Below are 24456 nucleotides of genomic sequence, written 5' to 3'. Positions count from 1 at the left end.
CAAAAAAAGTGGGGAAATTGGAGTAAGTCTTGTTAAACTATGGATGGATGGATGGAGTATATATGGGCCATGAACATGAACTCATGCATCATGAAGGACTAACTAGGTAGTGATGGGTGTAATCTGAATGGAGAACTGGAGAAGGTATGTAGTTCATGTTTTTTTTCTTGGCAACATATGATAAGCTCATGTGGTGGGTGCTGGAGCTAAAATCCTTCTAGCCATGAACTCAAGAAAGTATGTAAAATGGTTTTGTGCAAAGTTATGAGAATTGAGAAAACCCTACTCATGTTCCACGTTATTAAGCTGTGAAACTATGAAATGATATTTGTGTTTTGTCCTTTTGATTTGGGGTGAAGTTGTTGAAAAACAGCATGTTGATGATTTCTGGGAAGAAAGTGTAAATTATGTTTTTATGCAAAGGCAGATAGGTACTTGGATGTGTTTATTACGCAAGTTCTGCTTTTCTTTCAGTGAAAGAAAGATTGTTTGAGCAAACATCTGCTATATGCAGTATTGGTAGTACACGTACAGTCTGGAGTCTGGACCATTGCATATATTGTCCTATCAACCAAATTATCCCTTTCCTTCCATTTCTTGTGATCTGGAATGGTTGTTACTTGTCAGGAAGCATGTATCCTGCACTTGCAAGAGAGACGCTGGTTGTGCAAATGATCTTTCTGTGTTATTGCTTTTGATCTGGAAGCAAGAGTCCTGCTTATGGAAGACTATACCCAGGAAATCATGTTTGCTTTTTATTAAAAAAAATACCATGGTTGAAATTTTGTAATCCTACTGAAATCTGAAACATCATATGTGTTTGTTATAATTCAGAAGGAAACAAAAAAAAACATAAGAAACGAGCTGAGTGACTTTGAATTTGATTCCTCTATTGATGTAAACTAATGACCTGAGAATCCTAAACCAAGAAATGAAAGAAAGCCCCCAACTTGCAAGGATAAGCCAATGCCGAGTGGGCGAGTGGACCAATACTGGCTTTCTTTTCCTAGCACCTTATCTTATCTTCAGATATCCACAAAGAAATTGTCATTGATATTACCAAACAAAAAGGCCCGACCAACGTGATAACCTTTGATTTCAGCCTGTACATCAGGACAACATATGTTGTCTAACACAAGGTAACAGCTAGAAGAAACTATAATTTCTCTTTCAGATGTCCGGCACAAAGGGCACAAATATAGTTCAAAAAGTTTACTAACCATTAACATTGAGTTTAATATCATGGTTCTCGTTTTACCCAACATCTAGACTTCTTGTATTTGCCGTTGCCGAACTGTAGTTGCTTCATCGAAAGAGGCACCAAAGAGTGAAAAAATAGATATAAGACGATAATCGAAAGAGGCAGCACGGAGAGAAAAAAATGGTAGTAACTCACTATGGTATTATGGTTTAACAGCTGTTACCCCGGTCACCTCCAAAACAAGAGTGGATCTTGTTCTTCTGCTCTTAAAGTTGTCCACCAACTGCACACATCAAAGGGAGGGAAGTAAACATCAAATGGCAGCACAACTACACTTATCTTGATTCTTGACTGAAAGTGATGGTTCAACTTATATCCCTAGCGAGCACAGAACTGAAGTTTCCGAGCTCTTTCTCATGCGCCTCAGGAATCAAAAGTTAAGGATGTAAATGATGTGTGGCTGAACTATTGGATCTCAGAACTTTTGAATACAGCAGCATCTTAAAGTTTTCTAAACATATCAGCATAATTTCTAGCAAAGCTCCATTCACTACTTCGAATGTACTTGGGTAAATTTTCAACAAAGCAACTAGCAAGAATCAGTTCTGGGCCTCTTGTACAACACAGACTCTTAATGATCATTGCACATGTGATGAGTTTACTAGCCCATATACCAACTTATCAGCTATAAAGTGATTTTCATTTACGTTGTTTTTAATCCAAATTTATCTACTAATCATAAAGTACTTAATAGATTGGACACACACCTATGGTTTACCATAGAATTGAAGGCTCCAAGAAAGGACAAAACCTTTGTGACCCGTCAAGAGAAATACGGTTTTGAAATGTAGACAATATGAGCATGAGAAAGCAGATTCAAAGGTATATTTGAATTTGCGGTTTCAATGGAACAAAATAATTGAATTGTTGCTACGCACTTATACTGATATAACTACTTAACCTTAAAACACTTGGGAAATAGAATTTGTTGCTTTAGTTGAAATGTAGCCACCAAGTGAAATTCGTTGCTTTTTCAGGCATTTGGCCCATTAACTCTCACGCTATCAAAGCCATTTAGCCCAATTGACAAATACAATTTGAATTGAGCCCATTGCATTTGCACACGCAGAATCACTATTTCTAACCAGTTCTGGAATAAATGGTCCATTATGCAGTGCATCCTATGAGTTCCTAGATTATTCATACACTGATGTTTAAACATGGAACTATGGAAAGCTAGAAGAAACTAAGGATAATTATAATAACCGGTAGACAAATTTTCCTTATTAAAAGAAGAACAGGTGGCAGTTCCACAATGAAAAGCCAAACTGTACATGATTGATAAGTAGCAGAAAATGTAGTTGGCAACATTAGTAAGAAGAAAAAAAAAGGCTGCCTGTGCTGTTTTACATATTTATAAATGTGCACGAATTCTGTAGCTATAGCAAAATAAACAAGTACACAAGGCGAAAATGAGTTGGCCATAGAACTGGGGAAATTTCAATGGCAGTTTGATACAAGCAGAAACAAATATAATTGGCAAGAGCATAAAATTGTCAGGAAATTCTAAATTGTTGTACTAACCAGTGCCATTAATAATTACGATCTGCAAAAGGATGCATCCTGCTCCATAAGTACATAGTCATTGAACAGACACCTAATAGAGCAATCTTCAATTGTTCTGAAGTATTGGCCTTGATGCTGACCCGTCCAGTTAATTTGTTGTTCAAATCAACATGAACAGCCACATTTGAAGCTCTTCCCAAAGAGAACTGAGAATCCAACTTTGCAGCCATGTTCCATTCTTTACGCCATCTAACCAGGGACGCTCCCAAATTTGCAAGGTCTTGGCCCATGAGATAGTCTCTCTCTCGCAGGGTTGCCTCTATATTCACTCCATATGCAGTATCACCTCTAATGGATACAGCACCAGTGTTTGCTAATAGTGTTAATCTATCACCAACTGATAGCTTGTCTTCAAACTTCGCTCCAGTCACCATGGTATCTCCCAAGAAAGTCATGGACAAACCTCCAGTAGTTGTGTTTTTCTTTAAGTTATTGAATCTGCTCTCACCTCTGAGAGTGTACGCAAGCTGGTCCATTATGGTTTTGATGTCAAAGCCTGCGAGGGTTGAAACATTTTCTCTATGCTTAGCTGATACCGAGGATTCCAAATGAATGGTTGATTCTCTCTTGTCCTTGTTAACTTGGACCCACAGAGAAGCTGGAAATGAATTGGCCGCATCAAGGCTGTATTGGAGGCTCACGCCATCAAATCCACAATCATGATCCCATCCATCAGGGTTAGTAACAGCGCGCACCAGAAGGTTTGGTGTAGGTTCAAGACACCGATAACGGTATACTGGATCATCAGAGTCAAATGAAGATGGCAAGGCCCAATCTGGCATGGCAGATCTATCTGTCTCATATTCATCATCAGGATTATCATCGTCACCAAGTACATCATTGTTGTTTCCCTCTCTCTTTATTTCCTTCAGTCTTTGGAGCTGTTCCTTCAACTGTTTTTTCTCAAGAAGCTTGGTTCGGTAGTCATACTCATCGAAATACAATTTCTGTTGCTCCTTGGACAGTTTTGCAACCTGTGATTTACTTAATGGCTTAAAGGGTGGAAGTTGATCATAGTCATCTTCTTCATCCTCATCCATCAATTCATCAGGATCAACACCCCCAACATCCTGGTCAGCAGCAGACCTTGGGTGCTCTCTAGATTGCAACAAAGATGACAAGAAGTAAGGAAGTGGAGGCATCTGAAGACGCAGACTAAATAGGTTTGCTGGAGAAGCACGGCGAGTTGAGAGGATGTCAATCTCTGTAACCATCTTTACCGAGTAGCACAGGAGGAGGAGGAAACACCTCCAAATAAGGCCATTAGGAAGCACCTTTTCACCCTCTGTGTTCGTCCGACAGAGGTGATGATTCTCCACAAGAGCCACTGTGTTCTCAATCCGAGGATCATTAGTTGCCTGCCGGATACTTTGCTGAATTGAATGAGTCCGCTGAGTGGCAGCCATCGCATAATTCAACGGGGTGCCACTAGGGCCTTCAGGTGGAGCTGCTGCTGAGTGGGTGAGAGTAATAATGGTTTTGGACCATATTGGGCCTAGCACACTAGTAATGCATCGCAGTAAGGACAAGTTGTTTGCATCCTGGCGCTGTGTATCAATCCGATCAACATACAAAACAACATCAGGAGGGCATCTCTTGATATACTTCTTAACAGAGTTAAGCACTTTCCTGTTTGTTTTCTCATCCATGGGACTAGTTCCAAGTCCTGGGGTGTCGACAACACGAAACTTAACACCACCAACAACCCCAGCAATCTCCTTCACAGTAGTTGTTGCTGGAAGAAAAGCACTTGTTTTGGATTTGTCCTCCCCAAATATGGAGTTTATTGTTGCACTCTTCCCCACACCTGTCTTCCCAAGGACCAGCACATTGCAGGAGAATTCCAAGTCCTCTGTTCCCTCTGCCTCCAGCTGCACAGCCTTCTTCCAGGCACTCTCAAGCTCAGAGGAATGGTTTGCCACCCTTATGCGCCTAAAGCCTTCAACAAGACTAAGCCGATACAACACTTGTATAGCTATCTGATGTTCAGTGTCATACCCCAGTCTATGAATAAGACGCAAGTACTTTACTCGTGCAGTGTCCACCTTTTTGTACAACTTCCTCTCTTCATCAGTCATCTCACTGTCGGGGTTAGGAACCACTTCCAGCACAGGACTAGAGGTCACATTTGTCCTAGGAATGCTGGCCATGGTTGGAGGGACTGGAAGGGGCACTGATGTTTCAATCGGGAAAACCTTAGCCATGCCTTGTCCAGGCGATCCATTGGCAGCTCTTAGAAGCTCAGCTAAAGCTGCATAATCGAAAAACTCTATTTCCTTCTCATTCACCTCACTCTCCTCCTCCGCACTATCATCGTGAAACTCATCATCCAGACTTAAGTGTCTGCCCTTGGAAGCAAGCACATTGTGCTCTGATTCATTTGCAGGTATTTCAATAGTACTGTTAGTCCCAAAGGTTGGCATTGACATATGATCAGAGGCTTCATAACCACCATCAGTTTCCTCCTCATCAACATGATGAACATCACTGGCAACATCATGCAAGTCATCAACATTGGAAGGAACTTTTAAGAGCTCAGATGCGCCATCTCCTGTGGCAAAATATCCAGGACTGGAATCAACGAAATATGTTGCATTCTCATGATTGTTCATGCCATCTTTTGCATCAGAATCATCATTGAGAAGTTCATGACCAGCATCTCGTTCTTCTGGAGCACTGCCCACTGGAGGCAATTCAGCAACCTCATTGTCAGACCTTCCAACCTGCGCCTCCAATTCATCCTCAACGTGCATACCATTACCATCTGCGCTGCCCCCAGAGTCGCCTACGGAAGGCTCGGGCACTTTGTCATTGACAACCTCAGCACCAAAATCCTGAGCTCCCTTCTTGTCAGCATTCAGCGGAGAACCATCTGAAGCACTCACCAAATCACCTAATTTGGTGACCTCGGTGTCATCAAACACGCCGATGATGCTCCCTGAGCTCTGGAAGCTCCCCTCCAACGAGCTACCGACGCCTGTATTCTCGGCATCCACAACGACACCGCCGTTGGCATCCTCAAACCCGAGCCTGACGCCAGCGTCGAACACGTCGGCGAATTTCCTGGCGCCCGCAAACTCCTCTTTCAGGGAACCCTCCGCCGCGCCGAAGTACCCACTTTCGGACGGAGACGAGACACTCACCACCGGCTCGTCGGCCGAGATCGGGCTCAACTCTTCGCTCGAGGACGGCGGCGGTGGCACCTTGGCGATGCGGAAGAAGCCGTTCGACAGCTCATCCAGCACCTCCACCTCGTCCCCCTCGTAGTCCGTGCCGTCGTCGAACACCTCCCCGTCGTCGTCCTCGGTGGACGAGAGCTGCGCCGCGACGCGCGGGGCCCCGAGGACCACGGCGCGCGGGCCGCGCGCCACGGGCGCCGGCGACGGCGAGCGGGCCGGCGACGTGGCGGCCGAGGATGAGCCGGACGAGACGGTGCCGCCGCCATCGTCGTCGTCGTCGTCAAGCGCCGAGAGCCGCGCGCGGACGGGGAGCACCTCCATGGCGCTGGCGGCGGCAAGCTGGTCCCAGCAAAATTTGGATTCGAGAAACGAATCGAAAAGCGCCGCCTCTTCTTTAATTAGTAAACAAATACTCGATTTCTTGCGGGGGTTGGTGCGTGGTTGGGGAGTCCACGAGTAGTCGCAACCAGCAAGGGGCGAGGAGGAAGGGGGGAAGACGACACGTTGGTGAGGGTGATGGAGGCGAAACGAGCGGCGGCGATGGAGTTAGGGTTTGGAGTTTTTTTTTCCTTATTTTTTTGGACACTTATGGGTCTTTTTACAGTTTTTTTTTAAAAAAATGGGTGGACACCGGAGCTGGTGTTTGGTTCTTTAGTCCTAGAAATTCTTGTTAGGGGACAGGTGTAGAAGAAATTTTTAGTCTCACTAAGTACCTATGGAAGGGATTAATAGACTAATACAATTTTAGTTCCTTTTAGTCCCTCCTGTTTGGGTTTTTAAGGACTAAAAAAGACTAAAGTGGAAAGACTAATGAATTAGTCATCTAAACCAAACAGGACCTAAATCATTATCTGTGCACGCTCATCGTAGATAAACGACACCTAACACACATACACCAGGCAATATGCGTGGAGACTAAATTTAGGGATAAAATTTAGAAGACGATAACAACACGAGCGAACCAGCCAACCAAGTGTTGCAGATTTTGTTAGACATACCATTCGGTAACATATACATGTGTCAACAATCCATCACGGGTGTACGGGTGATGATTTGAACCAGAGTCTTTGTTGGGTCTTCTTATCCGCTGGGGATTGTGGTCGTGGATTTTGTGTAGTTTTAGAATGTTTTTGAGCTCTTTTTGTTTTTGTGTTTATTATGGTTGGTATACGAAGTTTCATCTCTTGGCCGTGAAGGGGACTTGTGTGAAGAGCGTGGATTTATGAATCGTGTGGCGCGAAAATATTCATCCAGTGGTTTGTTGGATGATGTTTGCATTACACGCTGTAGATTTTTTTTATTTTGTTATATAGATTCAAAATATAATTTGCATAGCTAATACATAACGTAATTATATCTGTTCAGTCTTTTGTTTGCTCCACCAGGCATCTATATTGTAACTGTAGCGCATAATTAGACAACACTGTTGAAGCACGTAGCTAAACAGCATTTTCTTAAATAGACTCCCTGGTGCACTTCATTCGAAGAATGAAATTTGACACTAGGACAGCATCAAGTTAAACAAAAAAAAACAATTGTCAAGTGTGCTATTATCTTTGTTTTAAAATATAAATATTTTCAGTTTGTTTAGCAGATTCAGTAGAGAAGAATACAATGACCCATAATAAATAGGGAATAGATGGTGGTGGGAGAGTATTCTACCATGAAACACAAAGAATTTTGAATAAAAATGATTGATGTGATAAATAGTATCATAAATGTTGTAAATGGTTAATAGAATAAGTAATATCTTAAATAGTGTTAGAAATATATATTTTAATACAAAATTCTAAATCATAAGGACTTATATTTTACAACGAGCGGAGTACTTTCGGATTTTAGAGTGAATGGAATACTTGTCGTCCAAAAGTAACATCTTAAATAGTGTTAGAAATATATATTTTACTATAAAATTCTAAATCATAAACATTTATATTTTAAATAGACCGAGTACTTATCGGACTTTGGAATGGATGGAATACATGTCGTCCAAAAAAAACAAAGTCAGAAGAAGGAATGATTGATGTGATAAATAGTATCATAAATGTTGTAAATGGTTAATAGAATAAGTAATATCTTAAATAGTGTTAGAAATATATATTTTACTACAAAATTCTAAATCATAAGGACTTATATTTTACAATGAACGGAGTACTTTCGGATTTTAGAGTGAATGGAATACTTGTTGTCCAAAAGTAACATCTTAAATAGTGTTAGAAATATATATTTTACTATAAAATTCTAAATCATAAACATTTATATTTTAAATAGACCGAGTACTTATCGGACTTTGGAATGGATGGAATACATGTCGTCAAAAAAAAACAAAGTCAGAAGAAGGAAAATTCCGTTGCCGGGTTGGAGTACTTATCGTCCCAAAGAATGGATGGAATACAAAGAATACAAAGTCAGAAGAAAAAAATTCCGTTGCCGGGACTCGAACCCGGGTCTCTCGGGTGAGAGCCGAGTATCCTAACCAGCTAGACTACAACGGATTTTGATACGAGCACAAGAGATAAATTTATAGTTTGCATTTAAATTTGTGTTTCTGTGGTTTAAAATGACGATGACTAAACCACACGGTCGTGGGATATGCAGAGTGCGCGTTACAAACAAATCAAACGATAATGAAATGACTTAATCATTCTCTAAACTAAATGATACCCCACGCATTTCTATGAAAATATGTATAAATATAACATATGGATTGGTTAGTATGTTGATTGATGCTTGTCGAAGTATAGTTATTTTCAAGTATAAAAACATATATGACTTTCTATTTGCTTATGCATATAAATTTGAATGGTACAGATGGAATGGTAACTCTAGTACAAAATTAATAGTACTAGTAACTATTAGATTAACTACGCTAAATTGGTTATTAATCCATATGACATATGGATGGCTATGATTGAAACATGAGAGTGATCCAAAGTCTATCATTCTATATGAAATGGCTCAATGGATGTCAAACTTTTGGTAAGAACGGATATATAGATGAGGAGAAGAAGACAGTTCAGGTCTGCTAATGCGAATCGTCCGAGACTGAAGATAAAAAACGTCAAGCTCAGAAAGCAACCAAGCTACTGTCGGAATGTAAACTGGCACCTCACCACTGTCAAATTAAACAGCAGATTAGAACGGATGCTTTCGCTGATCGAGTTGCAGTGCCTTACCATTGCTGTCAGCACCTGTACTCGATGTTATCTGCAGCGTCTGACAGTGAAGTCTCAGTAATTTCAGACAATAACTATGCGTATGTTTTGTTGCTGACTTTTGTTGTTGTCCATTTTGGTTGAAATGTTGAGGTTACTGATACCATGAAACGACGAAAGATTATCACTCCTACAACGATGATACTCTCTTCGTTCCAGAATTATTTTGGGAATGGGAGTAGTAATTTGCAGCAGCTTGTGCTGGCAAATCAAAGGACCACGACAGCACGCTTTGGTTAATGATCTGAACATGAATTCAGTTAGTTCTGAACAGGACGGAGCACAGAGCACACAAGAAAACCGACGCAATTCTTCCCATTGCAAAAAACTACATATGACCTGCGATCAGGAAAAGAATAGCAATAGCTAAATGATGGATGATGGTACGCATTATGAGCAACACATTCATCCTTTCACGACTACGCAATAGATGCATCCTGCAATCCATCAGTTTGAAGGCATAACATGTTAACGTTAATTCAGAACTTGTAGTTTGTTTTCATATTAACTCTTTGAGGGGCAACTCTGATTCAGGAGTTTAAGGTTTTTTTTTTATCAACGGGAGTGTATTTTTGTACATCCAAACAGAGTTACTGGCGGATACGGTGTAGCAAAATGGTCAGCGCAGAGAATTTAACTGACGATAAACTGAAATTTGTACCGGGCCATCACTGGCAAGCTGTACTAACAAGCTGTTGTTTACAGACTGCATATGAATGCAATCTGTAGTGAGTTAATATACCGCTGCTTGCGAATATATACAACGATTGATACTCATACATTACTTTTGCCAAATCAAATTTTCCCCAAAAGCCACAACGACAGATTCAAAGCTGAAGACGAATTTCATCGGCACAGAAAAGGTGAGCTGTACATCCTCCGTTTTTTATTAGGCGGGTAGACTTTCCACTAACTCCGTTAAAAAAAAAAGAATCTTTACCGTTGGTGTAACTTCGGCTTCAGATAAGTTAAAGTTAGGAGCTAGAGTCATGCCAAACGGCCCCTACGTTTGACAATCCATCTTAGTAAAAAAAAGAATATAATTATTAATTATTTTGTTCTAATTTATAATTTTATATATTTATATAAAAAAATTTAAATAACATAAAAGGTCAAACGTAAATCCAAAAATAAACGGACCAAATAAAAAATAGAACGAGTACTACGTTTGCATCAGACGGTGCAAAGAAAAAACCCAATTCAACTCTTATCATTAGATCGATCGAGCAATGCATTTTTTCGGAGTACGCAAAATATTTGCGTGTGTTTGTATTGCTATCAGGAAGGAAGATTTCGAAAATAGCAACAAATATTACTCACTATTTTAATCATTCTCGTTGTTTTGGATAACAATAAGGTTTTCAAAATATATTTTTAATCATGATTTGCAGGAGAGGGCAGAGAATGCAGAGGGATACAGTGATCGTATGCCCGGTCAAGCTAGATCCACCATTATGTTTCTTAAGAGTAGGTACAGCAGCGGACTATATGAGTCAGCTATAAACATATTTTAAGGAGACAGGAGATAAGAGAAAAGTAGTGAGCTACAAATTTATAGTCAGCTGCAACACGGGCTGTAAGACATAATATATGTATAACATGTGAGACATGATAGTATATGTTTTGTAGAGTATATATTGTATAAATTAGCTATTAGATTGACCGTAGACGAATTAAAGCTAGTAGTTATCTATGCAATTGAAATTGGTATGATAGGCCCCGAGCCTAAGGATAGAGCAAAACAAATGGGCCTACGATCACTACTAGTACCGATCTAATTCGGCCCATTTCGGGAATAGCAATGGATACAGTGATTCGTCGTCAAGCTAGAGTCACCATTATATAGTGATCAACAGAGCGCACTAGTTTCGGAACAAATCACTCTGATGAATACTCGCAAAAAATTATAAATCACTCTTAAACTCTGATGAACATGAATTTCATTAGTTCAAAAATCGTGCTTTACAAAAAGAATGAATATAATCAATTACAGATCGATCCATTCAGCAACGCATATGTTCATGCAGCTAAGTTGCAAGGCATCAGGCATGTCATTGACTCAGCTAAGGATTTGATTTTACTGAGGTTCGATTATTTGACATCATGTCCCAATATCATTGACTCAGATGGTCTCACATGTCATATTCACGGGTTGTCAACATAAATAATTAGCCAATCTTCAGTGTGAGACGAGCTTGAGTGGGCCCAGCCCATGAGATATTATGTCGATTAAGGGCCCGCCGGATAAGGAAAGAAATAGCGTGGACCGGCCCATTATGATACGGATCTAAGTGGGCCTACGAGGCCCATGATGTCGCTGCATGTTGGGCCACATTTCCGTACTACCTACCCGTCGGTGCAGCGAACCAGCGAGGAGCGCTCGGCTGCTCGCCGTGTCGCCGTCGCCGAGCGGCCGGAGCCTGAGGCGGCGCCGCCGCCGCACGGAGAGACGGGCCATCCTGTAGCGATACCATCTCGGTCGTTGCCGGTTGCCGCCATCGACCTGAAGACAAATTTAATTTCTTCTGAAAAGGGAATTACTTTACATTCAGATGACACTCTACGAAAAGAATCAATTCAACTCTTCTCATTTCAAATTACAAGATCGATCGAGCAATGCATATCTTCATGGAGCTCGGTTGCAACTTGCAAGGCACGGATCAAACAAATAACTAATTTTGATCCATGCTTGTCTAACTAAATTAACCTGCTTTGATTTCGATCAGGAACACTACACTACTGATCAGCGCCAAAAATGTCGTCCACGGTTTGTCCGGCGGCCAGGAGCGAGATGATGTCCGCGTCCGCGCGAAGACCGTTCACCGTCGGGATGAGTCCGTCTCCTCTGCCGCCGTCGACAACCTTCGCCGCCGTCGGAGTCCACGGCCAAGACACGTCGACGTCGTCGTCGAACAGATACCTCGTGCACTGCTCCTCCATGACCGTGCTGGATTGCCCTATCAGGTTCTGGTCCGTCGGGGCGGGCAGCACGCCCTCCAAGTCGAAGTCCGGCGGTGACTGTGGCTGCTCGTGCTCCGTCTGGATGCGTTCGTCTCCTCTGCCGCCGTCGACAACCTCCGCCGACGTCGAAGTCCACGGCCAAGGCACGTCGATGTCGTCGTCGAACGGATACCTCGTGCACTGCTCCTCCGTGGCCGTGCTGGATTGCCACGTCAGGTTCTCGTCCACCGGGTCGGACAGCAGGGCCTCCATTCCCTCCAAGTCGAAGTCTAGATGTAACTCCGGCTGCTGTTGCTCCGTCTGGATGAATTCGTCTTCGCTGCCGCCGCCGGCAACCTCCATCATCGGAGCGCGCGGCAAAGGCTCGTCCGGCGGTAAGTCCGGCTGCTCGTGCTCGTACTCACTCCCAGCCTCTTGCCGCGGCCGCGCGCTGGGTGGCGCCTCCGGGAGATCACCCACGGCGTCGTCCGCCTTCCTCTTGGAGCCGGAGCATGGCGATCCAGCGGCCGCCGTGCGCGCCTCGGCGCAAAGAGCGCGAGGCGAGCGGTAGACCTTGCAGAGAACCTGCTTCTCTGCTCCGATGGCGTCGTCGTCGAGACTGTACTCCGTCATGCACCACCCCAGCCTCGTGAAGGTGCGCGCCGACCCCGTCGACTCGTAGACGCCGTAGGAGAACTTCTGGAGGTTGCCGACGCGGCGGCCATCCGCGGCCTTGACAGGCTTCTTGCCGCCCTCCGACTTCCACACGCTCTCGCCGCCGCCGCCGCCGCCGACCGCGCGCTGCCGCCTCCCACCTGCAGAGCTCGCGCGCTTGCTCGTGTAGCGCGGGGGGCAGAAGAAGTACCACACGCCGTTGTTCCCTTGGGTGCCCGGCGCCGGTGTGTGCTGGCCGACGAGTTCCGCCGGATCCTCGGAGTAGACGTCGGCGTTGTTGACGATGCGATCCTCGAACGGCTCCTCGGCGATCTTGGGGCGGAGGAAGAGGGTGATGAGGCCATCGTCGGAAGGGAGGAAGCGGCAGCCTGGATCGAGAGCAATCCCGTCGGCCATTTCTACGCCCTCGAGTTGCCCTAGCTAGCTTGAGCTCGATCAAATGAAGCAGCGATCGATCAGAGACGCTCCCGATCGAGTTGCCCTAGCTTGAGCTCGATCAATGAAGCAGCGAGCGATCAGAGACGCTCTCGATCGAGTTGCCCTAGCTTGAGCTCGATCGATGAGGCGATCAGAGACGAAGACGCAGGTGAAGAAGTCGAACGCGCGGAGGGTGAATCGATGGAGGGAGGAGGGGTGCATGGAAATGTTGGGCGTGGCGAGCCCTTTTATGGTGCACGCGCGCGATGAAACCGATTTACTCACCAATCGATCACCGACACTGGCTCGAGCTAAGCAAGCCAACTGTTTTTTTTTTTTGGCGGGAATGAGCGAGCGGTCCAGATGGAGCGGCAGATCGGATCATGTGAGATCAACGGCTGCAAATCGACGCTAGTTCGATTCGATTATGGGGTTAGCTAGCTAGTCTGCCCAGTAAACGTCACTGTTAAGTTTACTGCAAGGGTGAGGTATTCCGTATTTGGTACGCTTTAACATGCATGGTTTTATAAGTAGTTCGTTGCAATTTATCCTATTATCCAATTTATACAGTTATACTTTCCAAAACTGGCTATGTGATCAGACGTGCAGCTTGCTTTAAGTAACTGGTAGTACAATTTGCCCAGTGAGTCCAGTCTCAAATCAATTCGTAGTGTTTCAATCGAAGCTAAGTACTTCAATTTATTAGTATTTTTGTAGTATTAGTATTGTTCAGTTGTATTGGATCATTGTATGCAGTTAATACCATGTGATGCGACGCAAACATCTTTTCTCAAGCTGGAGTTGTAGAAACGTCGGATCAAGGGAGTTAAGTTCGAAGATAAATTATTTTTGACCCTTTTTTCCATTTTATTTTTTAAGAAATGCGCATGAGCAGCTCATTATTTGTATTAAGACGTTGGGGGAAAAGAGTGCAACAATCACACAACCGATCTCCCACAAAATAAGGAACAACATATGAGGCTACAACTTAGATATTAGAGTTCTAAATATAAGATACCCCACACTAACATGTATATAACTTGACGGATTGCTACATACCCGTTCTATTATTCAGCCCTTGCAGGAAGATAAATGTGCGTAATGAGTCATGGCAGACCCTAGCATGTGCAAAGGTCTCTGCTTAAACACTTTCATGCTTATTCTCTATTATATTATCTGTACCATCTGAGTACTCATCTTTATGTTGGTGAATACGTTGGCAGGATGAGTATGAGCTGGTCAAAGCAGTGAACAGTGTTTATTTCTTCTTCAATGGTGTGTTAGATTACAAATTTTTTTCGTCCTGGTTACATTTCTGTAAGTATACTATTTTTTTTCTTTTGTTCGTTGCTGCACAGGGAGTCAGGGATACAAGTTCGGTTCACTGTAGTTCTTGCCAAGTCACCTTTGTTGATAGAGCCACGAAATAATTTGATTAGTGTGCATTGAGCACTTGAAAGTTTGTTCATGTGCTAAAAATATGTGGAGCAGCTGAGGATTGTCAGTGAAAAAGCACACCCTCCCATCCTTGTTCTCGAATATAAGAAAACGAGGATCATCGTACCAATTTTTGGAGGCTATATCTATACCATATTTTGATTGGTGCATATTATTCACATAGAACAAGCTTCAGTGTTGGCTTATTTCTAGCAGGCAAGCCAGAGGAAACACCAATTTGCAGGTATTCACTGTAAATCTGTAATCAATTCACAAGGTATTCACCCACTCAAAACAACATCCACAGTGTGACAGATTTTTTTATGACATTTTAGTTTTATTTAGGCCCCAACCTGATACTGATGAATATACCGAGGACAGTTAGACGCCAATATAGATAGAACTTCTGACATTTAGTGTCAAGCTTGGTGCCATCCACTTCAATCACTTCTCAGTTCCGAGTCATCTATCCAATAAGATCTGATACAGCTCCATTAATAGTGGAACCATACCCATAATCTCTCTTATGAACTAGCATTAGGATGCATGTATCTTCTCATTGTATTCCTGCATGGCAATCTTTGACATACTTTGATCAAAGTATTCCTTTTCCACAACATAATAATATCCTATGATAGATAGGCCAGGCAGGCTATCCATTGGGCAAAACATATCACATCAAGCAACAACCGCTGTCTCGGCAGCAGTGGAAGCAAGAACGGCATCAGATTCAGACCAACCGTCCCATATCTCAGGCAATGCTTCCTTGATGTTGTGGATGCTTTCAAGCGCGTGATCCGCACCTGGAACCAGCGTTGGCCTGCCAACCTGCAGCAAGTTCATAATATTTTCTTTTAACACAAATGATGAAAGGTAGGAAGTTCCAAGATTTGAACTGTTGGTGCAATCGTACAATCACAGTGTGAAAGCCTGCAGCTTTTCCTGACGCTATGTTTCGAACGCTGTCATCAAAGAAGATCTGAAAATACAAGTTTGAAATGTCAGATTGCCAATGCCGCCACTTGTTACGGAGGATTTTGGTTATGTATCTTAAGTAAAAAAAGATTCTCACCGTCTTCGCAGGATCAGCATTCGCAATCCGAATCGCAGCTTCCATGGCTTCAATAGAGGGCTTGCAGAGAATGGGTGATTTAGGTCTGAACCCATCTGATTCATCTGAGTCATCCATGTCAGAAGATAATTCATCAGAGATATAACTCAGGGGCTTGTATAGACCATCGCATGTCAGGGCTGGTGGATTCAGTGTCTCGAAGCATATTATGCCTTCGAAGCAGTCCTGTAAACCCACCCTGCGTAGAACCTCTTCCGCATGAGCTTTATCAGAGTTTGTGAATATCTGTAACAAGCAAATCAAAGATTATATAACAAGCCTAACAAAAAGTGCCTTCCAAAATGCAAAACTGTGAAGTATCATACTATTTTTCTCTGCGGAATAGAAAGTAGAAGGGTCCTCAAAACAGGATCAAACCGCAGATTGTCATATGGCAATGTACCATGGACACTTGCGTGAAATTCATCATTGTCAAACTCGTAACCTAATGCCTGCAGTAAGAGTTGCATGATTAGAAGAGTTAAAAGGAAAAAAAAAATATTGACATAGTCAAGTTCTTTTTTCTTTAAGCAAAATTGCAGAGGCTTGCCTTAAGACCAGCCATTGTAGTGCCATATTCCTTGTACAGTTCCAGACACATATCTGCAATTTGGCTTTCTTCAATTTGCAGATGGTGACGCATGTAATCTGGCAGTCAAAAATACAAAATTGCAGTCTCTCCCAACATTTGTGAGGATAAAAATGCTTCATAAACAGAAAGATACGGAACATGATTAGTATTACTACACACCTTGTATATTTTTGCGACAAGCTAGATTGATGCCAGAGCTGAAGGGGTACAGAGTATCATCCAAATCTGAAGAATAGCAAACAAATTCATTGGATTTTGCACATATATTAACCAACAGCGCCCTCTGGTTTCATAAGGAGCGAAAGTACGGAACATACCAAACAGCAAGCACTCATACTTTGATCCTTCAACTATAGCCTCCATCCTCAATGGTCAAAGCTGAAAGGGTGATTGCCAAATGAAAATCACACTGATTTGGGAACCTGAAAAGCACAGGAGGTACTTATAGACTGACAAATATGATCCTAAGAGTAAAAGTTGGAAAGGACTGTTGACAGGTAAAACAGGCAAAACAAGTCAACACAAATTTCAACTACAGAACCAATCAAACTGAAGCTGCCAGGCCAGAACTTCACTGATTCTGTCATGTTATATTGTTATAATATAAATCCTAGAGTGACAATCTTTCCAGGGGCATATAATCGGTTTTGCCAAGAAACTTGGGAGTCTATGCTAGGAACTATATTTACATGGTTGAACATTTGGCAGGACCCTTTTGGCCTTGAGTCCTGGCAACCCCAGAAAAATATTGTTGTGGTTGGAATTTGGTGTGAGCAGTTGATATTGCCGTTGTAAATCACATCCACCATTGTTCCTACCCATGAGAAAGCATATTCTGACATTACCTAAGTTAAAGTATTTAATATAATTCAACTTCAATCAAGTATCATCATCACAAAACTATCCAAAACAGAAGCAATAATAGGACAAAAAGCCTTAAGCAAACAAAGTGGACAATAAGACCAAAAGAAAGCCAAAGAATGGAGAGCACAAGGACAGAGTTGCTCACCTCAAAACACTGAAGGCTTGAAGGCTCCTGAGGAATGGTGCTGAAGCTAGAGCTCTACTTATAGCATCCCAGCTTCCCAAGGCGCGCCACGTACAGAAGAAGATGCTCAGCTGCATGGAGGACATGACATGCAGCAAGCACTGAGAATGATCCAGCCAATTTGTTACCCATCACTGTAGCTGTCCATCAAGGGAAGGACGCCTCTTAAGAAGAGAACAGGTGTAGTGTTCAACTTTGAAGGCTGGCATATGCTCACAAGTCATAGCTGCATGCCAGGTTCCTACAAAAGTGGCAGGGGAATATATTGCAACCATTGAAAGAATCAAAGAATACAGAGTACACCATCTGTTTTAAATACCGTGGAATTCTGCGTAGATGATGAGGAATATAGGAGCACTTTGGTTGCAGTTGGATGTAGATGTACCATTCGCCCATTCCAGATGCTGTTGCTTATCCAGCACCAGCAGCCTCTGTTGAAGTCATGAAGGATGAGAAAGAATATGAATATAAAAAGGATATACGGCGAATCAGATGACAAAAGAATATGAATATAAAAAGGATATACGGCGAATCAGATGACTCCCAACTCTCAAATGGTCCAACTTAGAATACTCCACTTAGACATAGTTTGTGCAGTTGGATCAAATGGGACAACCAACTATACAGGAATGTTCCGGGCTTCTTGTACCATGCACATTTTTTTCTATTCCGAATGCTACTGCTATAGCATCTGTGCTCCATTGAAAGATCAAAGAAATTCAGAATTTAAAAACTGCTAAAAAAACAAATCATGCTAAGGCTATCGCAGTAGTGAGTGATAGAGAAGGATATATGTACATATTTTCAGAGAAGGCATTAAAAATGTTAAGCGACCTCAACCAGTTCCCTGCTCGTTCTGGCACATCGACAAAGTTTCGGGTAACAGATAAAAGGTGATCAAATTCTTCAACACTCAAGCGAGAACGAGTGCTAGATGTGAGAAAGTTCAAGCATTCAAGTTGATTAGTGGGTTACAAGTCAAAAGGCTGGACTACAATAATACAGCATAGGCTCAACACATTTCAAGTGATCATTGTTTCTAATTCTTAATGAAGCAGATGGTGCCAGTCAAAGCTTCAAGCAGCCAAATCATGGGAATATTGCAGCTCCAGCTTCAGATGGAAGCACAAGTAGATATTCTGTGAAATCCTGATTGCCTGCGCAGCATGAACGCCTTTGAATTGTCATGTCTGAAATCAGAGCTTGAGCTCTTGCATACTTGTAGAGGTGGCCTAGCCTTCATGCCTTGCCCTGGACCACCCAGGATACATTTGGGTTCCTGTTATCCAAGACAAGTGAATGAATTGACGAGCTAGGTAGTGATCCATGTTACACTTTTTCTTGCTTTTTATGAATTTACACAGATGTATACAAACATAGTAACATGGCAGAAAAAAGATGACGGCATACCAGTAGAATACTAGGAGCGAAAAGATGATAACCAACTACATATAAAGAGGTTACGACTGGATGATGTTGCAGTGATATGTTGTATGCGTCAACTCAATTTCCAACTAAACTCATGTTGCTATGGAGAAATACACTTTCAGGTAAAAAGAGAAGCCATGTAAAAAAAAGGTAAAATAAGAAAGCAACAATATATAGAGAAAAGGCATACCATAACTAAATGAAACATAAGGAACAGTAAGCGATGCAATAATGCAATAGAAACAATTTTCAGAGAGTTGGGGTGTGGGTGATTGCATGTGTAGCCCCGTGCAATGTGATAGTGGGTCAAAGTAGACAAGAGAAACGAAACAATAGGTGTGGATCTTTACCTTCACTGACCCTGAAGCAGATGTAGATCCTGCTAAGTTTGCTACTGGTGCCAAAACCTTTGACCTGAAACAATTTAAAAAACACAACCTTAGAAGCTCATGGATATATCTCCACGAGATAACAGGTTGACTGCTGCTTACCGCCCAAGGAAAAATTTATCGTTAGCAGTCTTCATCTTTTCTACAGACTGAACAGACGGGAAAGAGTTAATTGTTTCACAATAATATGCATAAGGCTGAATATTAATCGACAAGTGAAATAAAAGATCCAATCATGCCTTTGCTACTCGATCAGGACTGAAACTGTTTTCAGTTGCCAAAAAGTTTAAAAGGCCCTGAACACAGAAAACAAGACCTGTCAGCCTGCTAAAACAACAAGGTGAATGTGATATGGGCAACTAAAGCATAACCTCCTCATCAGGTGGGGTCCACACGAAGTCTGGAATGTCTGTACAGACATTAGGTTCCTTAAACAAAACCCTAACTTCCTGGTAAGGCCAGTCTTCTGGGACTCTATACCTACAGATCAAGAAAGTATATGTTACCTACAGAATACGGTAAAACCTACAACCTTAAGATTACTCAGAGAATGGCACGACAAACTAAACATGCCAGTGAACCAGCTCAGCAATCTAACACAAATCCCATGGAACTCGAAGGTTTGAGAAGTTTCAGGGGTATAAGGAACATAACAAGCAGCTTCCTTGAGCGGAAAAACAAACAGAATATTCAAAGGGCAGCAGGACATGAGTATGGTCATACCAGACTACTAGAGCCAAAGGTGATTAGAATGGTGGCATGTCAAGAGCGGTACGGATGGTGACAGAAAGCACCAAACAAGGACTAACAAAGTGTCATGATAGCTTCAGAACAGAAAATGTGGCCTGGCAGCATCATAACAAATCATAACGCCATCGTAAAATGAGAGGTTGCAGCATGCACGTGGTACTAGAAGCTATGTAGTATGTGGAACGGTGGTATGATCAGGTGGCAGCTTCAACACATTATTAGTGGTGCTATACCTAGTAGATCTCCGCAGGTATGACAGAGATGAGGAAAAGATGCCTTCTTTTCATGAAGTCAGTGAGATCTAATTAATAAATATGGAATATTTTTTGGCTTTCAAAGAACTAAATAATCATAATAGAATCAAATATTTTGATTAATTCATATAATCATTAATTTGTTACCATTGAAAAGAAAATGCAGTATTATTACCATCACTACCATAAAGAAGGCATGAATACATGAGGTACAAGAAGGTGTCATGATAATTGCTGGCAAAAAGGATAGACACACCTTGTTTGGCTAAGATTTTGCACTATTTCTTCTATACAGCCATGTTGACGAATAAGTTTCAAAGCTCTCTGGCCCCCAATACCTATTCAAAATAAGACAAAGAAAAGGTAATAATAAAATGCAAGGACTTGTATAGATTCATGATAAAGGCATGTCAAGGAAGGATGCAGCATACACAACATCCAATTTTCCATTATGATAGCTCTACAATCTTCTTGCAACTTTGAGTATCACTAATTCAATATTTAGCTAACAGAAGCATAAATCTAAAAATAGTAATTGCTGAAAACACAATTTGAACTCAAGAGTAGGGCATCACTCTTCCACATTTCTACTGCATGTATATTTGCAGTGGAGAATGCTATGTCTAAAGCAACCATGACATGAGAAACCTTTTTTTTTCTTTTGCCAGGATGACTGAAGACAGACCACCCAAATTTGACATGAGAAACTAACATCTAAATTCTGAATGATACATGATATCACTGGCAGAATGTAATACTAAGTGTTTTAAAAACAGAAAAAACGTGTTAATACTTAATACCTCTAATATTCTCACAGTAGTCACAGCCACTAAGGATACATAAATCAATAAATTGATCCATCGTAAGTCCAAGTTCTTCCAAAACCTGCAAACCAACAAATAATTACCTGATGCTCAGAGAAATGTTGACAATTGAAAATTACCAAAGCATTACCTTTGACACTTCGAATTCAGTTACAGGAGATCTCTTGAAACTAAGGTCGGTTAAATGGCGAAGGAATCTTCGAGCACCAAAAGTTAGCGAATCCATATCCTCTGAAGCTACAGCAAAGACCTGGCATTCACGATTCAAGAGGGAAATATAGTTCAGTCATGTGATGAGGGTATCAACATAAAATTGCCACAAATTCATCAACGTGTTACACATTGTGATTTTCGCAGAGTGCTGCACACTGTGCTTCTGCCTCCCCTGGTGCCTGCATATGTGATACCATGAATTTATTAGAAATAACAGTGAGAGGTCATTAAATCCAGCTAACACACTTGCATATTTCCCATGAGATTATAGTGATAATATGGCATGTTGCTCAGTTAGAAAAAATACTCCCAGTGGTGGATCAAAAGAAATAGAGTTTTGCCCCTCTTGTAGTAATGTCTAAAACATTCAGAACCAACTGCTGACTGCCAAAGTTCCAGTATTCCAACGCTGTAAGTATACCAAAATCCAGTTGTCCTAGCTTAAACTCAAGCATAACAGCAACATCACCTTAGGCCAATACCAAACAAACATCTACAAACACAAAAGCTGAGTGGACCTTCACACCTAGAGTTATCATAAGCTTCACTTCTTATGTAGCTTACTGTTGCCTGAAGCCATTATTATAGTACCCTGTGTAAGAAACATTAAGCTTTTGACAGATTGATCCATGAGCTTAAGGTCACAGGATCACAAGCAGCAGCTCGGTGAGTGAGGCTGATGCGATGTCCTTTGGGTTCTAAGAATTCCTGATGTTCTACTGACTCTCCAACCCTCCAATGAGTTGGAAAGCACATCAAAGAGGAAAGCTGATTGTCTCATCTGATAATATAATATTGTGGTAAAAAAAGACTTGGAATAAACTGATGGATTAAAGCATGAATTATACCTGAACCACAGGGACGCCCATCAAGCTTAACAGCTTCTTGCAGTCTTCATTGTGCTTTTTTGTGACCTGTGAAGAAAAAATAAAATTCATAATTAATGCTTTGGACCACTACAGAACTTGATATATATTCTTATTGAGTTCTGAAGACAAATCTTGAGATGGCAAATTTAATGCGAGCCTAACTTTATAAAAAGGAAATTCCATGAACATACTCTTTCCTAAAGATGCTGCAAAATTTTTTGATTGGATCGTTTCTCCAAACTGTAGGTATTTACCTTCACAGTCCTTTTGCTAAATTTTTCAATTAAATCCTCATCTCCAACCTGTAACATAAATGCTATCTCAGAGGTGCCATGCAATAACAGATCAATCTCTCAAAAAGTAAAAAGGTACAGTGGTAAGGAGGTACTATGGTTAGGAGCAGATGACCTCAATAGCTCTAGTTAGATCATTGGAAGCATCCTCTCTCCTCAAAGACCTAAAGAGTGGTAAACATAGGAAATAAATATACTAACACTCGCAAATAACAATTGAAGCAGCAGAACAATTCAGTGTATACCTTTTTGCCAGTTCCTTCTGTTTCATGTCAGGTGGCTCACCATCAAACACAAATCTGGCATGAAATTTTAGCATTTAATTCCTGTCAGCAAAAGTAACTAGCAATAAACAGGGAATACAGGATGCATCAAACTTACACAGGTTTTATTCCTGCTTCCAGAATCCTTACAGTTCGGTTCAACATGCCCTGCAGGTGACTACAATTCACATGAATGTAAGCTTCTGTTATCTAAAAGAAGTCATAACCATAATCAGACAAAAAATTTAGGGAAACCAACAGAGTATAGTTTTTTTCCCCTCACCTTGTGACTTCACCAGCCTCATTGGTCAGAGCTTCTGTTCCTTTCCTTCCCACCACAATCTACAGAAATGTCGTATAAACAGCACATGTGAAACCCCTAAACCTGAAAACAGTATATCAATAAGCTCTTTCCCAGCATAAATAATATCACTAGTCAGACGGTGCACGCTACCAAGTGGCTCACAAATCCAACAGAGCACGGGACCCCCTTTTTTGCTATATGATACTGTCGAGATTGGTGGCAGTGAATCCTACATATTAGTTTGCTACCTGGTAACGTCGAATTGAGATTCCGCGCGGCGCATGGCATTGAGCCAGTGACCTCCTAATTCCTAACAAATACTCCGTAGAAGCTACCAGTGATGCCAAGTGTTTCATTTGCTCGAACTTTTAGTGTGAAGCATTCCCTACTCCAACTGACTGCAAAGGTGCACATCGCCACAACGTAACCACGGAGGCAGAAATGGGCCACTAATATTTCCCGAGACAAGGCATTACCTAAACAAGTTTACACAGTGTCTACAATCACTCTAAAATGGAGATGGATTTTCATCCCTCGGTTGGACACTCACTCATTTTTTGCACGTCCCTTAAATAGTCATCAAATTTAATAAACATAACAAGATGAATTAATATGAGATATATCACTCCACAAATATGCAACTTCAAATTTGACTTCTACGCGTTGTAATGACAAAAAGCAAATTAAACTGAGACTAGTATAAACACAATAATGACATTTTAGGTGACATAAGAAAAGGAAGTGCATATTTAACCAAGTGGTGAAAATACTTTCTTCTCTAAAACTTCTAAGTGAAGCGGAATGGAGGAGAGTAAATAATAAGGAGGAACCACGGCCGACGAAACTCACGAGGAATTGGTAGATGCTGAGGCTGGCGTCTATGGCGACGACGCGGCCGCGGTAGTCCTCCACCCGCCGCCTCACGGCCGCCCCCGGCGCGTGCTCCGCCAGCAGCTTCGTCAAACCCTATCGCCAACACGCGCGCAGGCATAGTCAGCGAGAGTGACGCTGCTACATCCAGCGCCGGGAAGGCGAGGCCAGAGCCGCAAAACCTAAGCCACCATCTGACCGACCCAGGCGGGGAGGGGGTCCGGAGTGTGCTATACCTTGATGCCCATGGCGACGGCCGGCGGCGGAGACGGTGTGGAACGAGCGCGGCGGCGCGGCGAGCCTCACTCTTGCCGCCTCGGGCCGCGAGGCGAGGGGACGAAGACGAAAGTGGATAGCGATAGACTTCGGATTTCAGAATGGGCTATGAATGGGCCTTGCCATTGCGATGCTATAAGGGCTTGTTCGCTAAGGGCTGGAACGGCCCGGAACGGCCTTTGTCCGGCCGGAACAAAGTGGCCCGTTTTTAAATCCGGCCTGGCCCAAAAGCGTCGTTCGTTTTGGCCTGCTCGGATTGGAAACAGGCCTGTTTCGGCCTCG

The 24456-nt window shown here is 42.2% G+C and overlaps 3 protein-coding genes and 1 non-coding gene across 7 annotated transcripts; all 4 read right to left on the bottom strand.

Annotated features, from left to right (window-relative positions):
• Positions 1-250: 250 nt before the first annotated feature.
• LOC102702456 (translocase of chloroplast 101, chloroplastic-like) lies at positions 251-6366 on the bottom strand. Of its 3 annotated transcripts, none has more exons than XR_005811300.1 (3): positions 2786-6366; positions 1397-1484; positions 251-1303 (listed from the first exon to the last, which is right to left on the bottom strand). XR_005811300.1 is itself a non-coding variant. In XM_040521668.1 (2 exons), the coding sequence occupies exon 1, from the start codon at positions 6325-6327 to the stop codon at positions 2794-2796; it is 3534 nt and encodes a 1177-aa protein (XP_040377602.1). In that variant the 5' UTR covers positions 6328-6366; the 3' UTR covers positions 251-1484; positions 2786-2793. The 3 variants fall into 3 exon arrangements, 1 of the variants encoding a protein (XP_040377602.1); XR_005811301.1 differs by having other exon boundaries at positions 251-1294; XM_040521668.1 differs by having other exon boundaries at positions 251-1484.
• A 2062-nt stretch (positions 6367-8428) lies between these two features.
• TRNAE-CUC lies at positions 8429-8501 on the bottom strand. The gene has a single exon. It is a non-coding gene; the product is annotated as a tRNA-Glu (tRNA).
• A 5992-nt stretch (positions 8502-14493) lies between these two features.
• Positions 14494-17155, bottom strand: LOC102702178. The gene is made up of 8 exons (XM_040522228.1): positions 17083-17155; positions 16711-16815; positions 16553-16618; positions 16352-16449; positions 16128-16253; positions 15763-16047; positions 15604-15669; positions 14494-15518 (listed from the first exon to the last, which is right to left on the bottom strand). The coding sequence occupies exons 2-8, from the start codon at positions 16754-16756 to the stop codon at positions 15369-15371; spliced, it is 837 nt and encodes a 278-aa protein (XP_040378162.1). The 5' UTR covers positions 16757-16815; positions 17083-17155; the 3' UTR covers positions 14494-15368.
• A 1027-nt stretch (positions 17156-18182) lies between these two features.
• On the bottom strand, positions 18183-24189 carry LOC102721539 (flap endonuclease 1-B). 2 transcript variants are annotated; one of them, XM_006651928.3, is made up of 17 exons: positions 24135-24189; positions 23878-23994; positions 23008-23066; positions 22843-22902; positions 22707-22760; positions 22577-22625; positions 22423-22470; positions 22148-22213; positions 21428-21478; positions 21217-21336; positions 21063-21147; positions 20519-20600; positions 19630-19738; positions 19498-19554; positions 19361-19407; positions 19220-19283; positions 18183-18720 (listed from the first exon to the last, which is right to left on the bottom strand). In XM_006651928.3, exons 1-17 carry the CDS (start codon positions 24144-24146, stop codon positions 18556-18558), a joined length of 1245 nt encoding a protein of 414 aa, XP_006651991.1. In that variant the 5' UTR covers positions 24147-24189; the 3' UTR covers positions 18183-18555. The 2 variants fall into 2 exon arrangements, with proteins under 2 accessions (XP_006651991.1, XP_015690183.1); XM_015834697.1 differs by lacking the exon at positions 24135-24189 and having other exon boundaries at positions 18320-18720; positions 23008-23109; positions 23878-23958.
• Positions 24190-24456: the final 267 nt, after the last annotated feature.

The sequence above is a fragment of the Oryza brachyantha genome, chromosome 3 (assembly GCF_000231095.2).
Source record: "Oryza brachyantha chromosome 3, ObraRS2, whole genome shotgun sequence".
Lineage (NCBI taxonomy): Eukaryota > Viridiplantae > Streptophyta > Magnoliopsida > Poales > Poaceae > Oryza > Oryza brachyantha.
The sequence above is the reverse complement of the archived record's forward strand: the minus strand, read 5'-3'. Positions and strand labels throughout refer to the sequence as shown.

Coding starts and splice junctions, on each gene's coding strand:
- LOC102702178 (XM_040522228.1), bottom strand. CDS start 16,756: ATGGAGGCTATAGTTGAAGGATCAAAGTATGAGTGCTTGCTGTTTG. Junction 16,254..16,351: donor CTACAATGGCTGGTCTTAAG/GCAAGCCTCTGC, acceptor CTCTTACTGCAG/GCATTAGGTTACGAGTTTGA. Junction 16,048..16,127: donor CTATTCCGCAGAGAAAAATA/GTATGATACTTC, acceptor TGCTTGTTACAG/ATATTCACAAACTCTGATAA.
- LOC102721539 (XM_006651928.3), bottom strand. Junction 22,626..22,706: donor CAGAAGGAACTGGCAAAAAG/GTATACACTGAA, acceptor ACCACTCTTTAG/GTCTTTGAGGAGAGAGGATG. Junction 20,601..21,062: donor CTACTGTGAGAATATTAGAG/GTATTAAGTATT, acceptor TATTTTGAATAG/GTATTGGGGGCCAGAGAGCT.
- LOC102702456 (XM_040521668.1), bottom strand. CDS start 6,327: ATGGAGGTGCTCCCCGTCCGCGCGCGGCTCTCGGCGCTTGACGACGAC.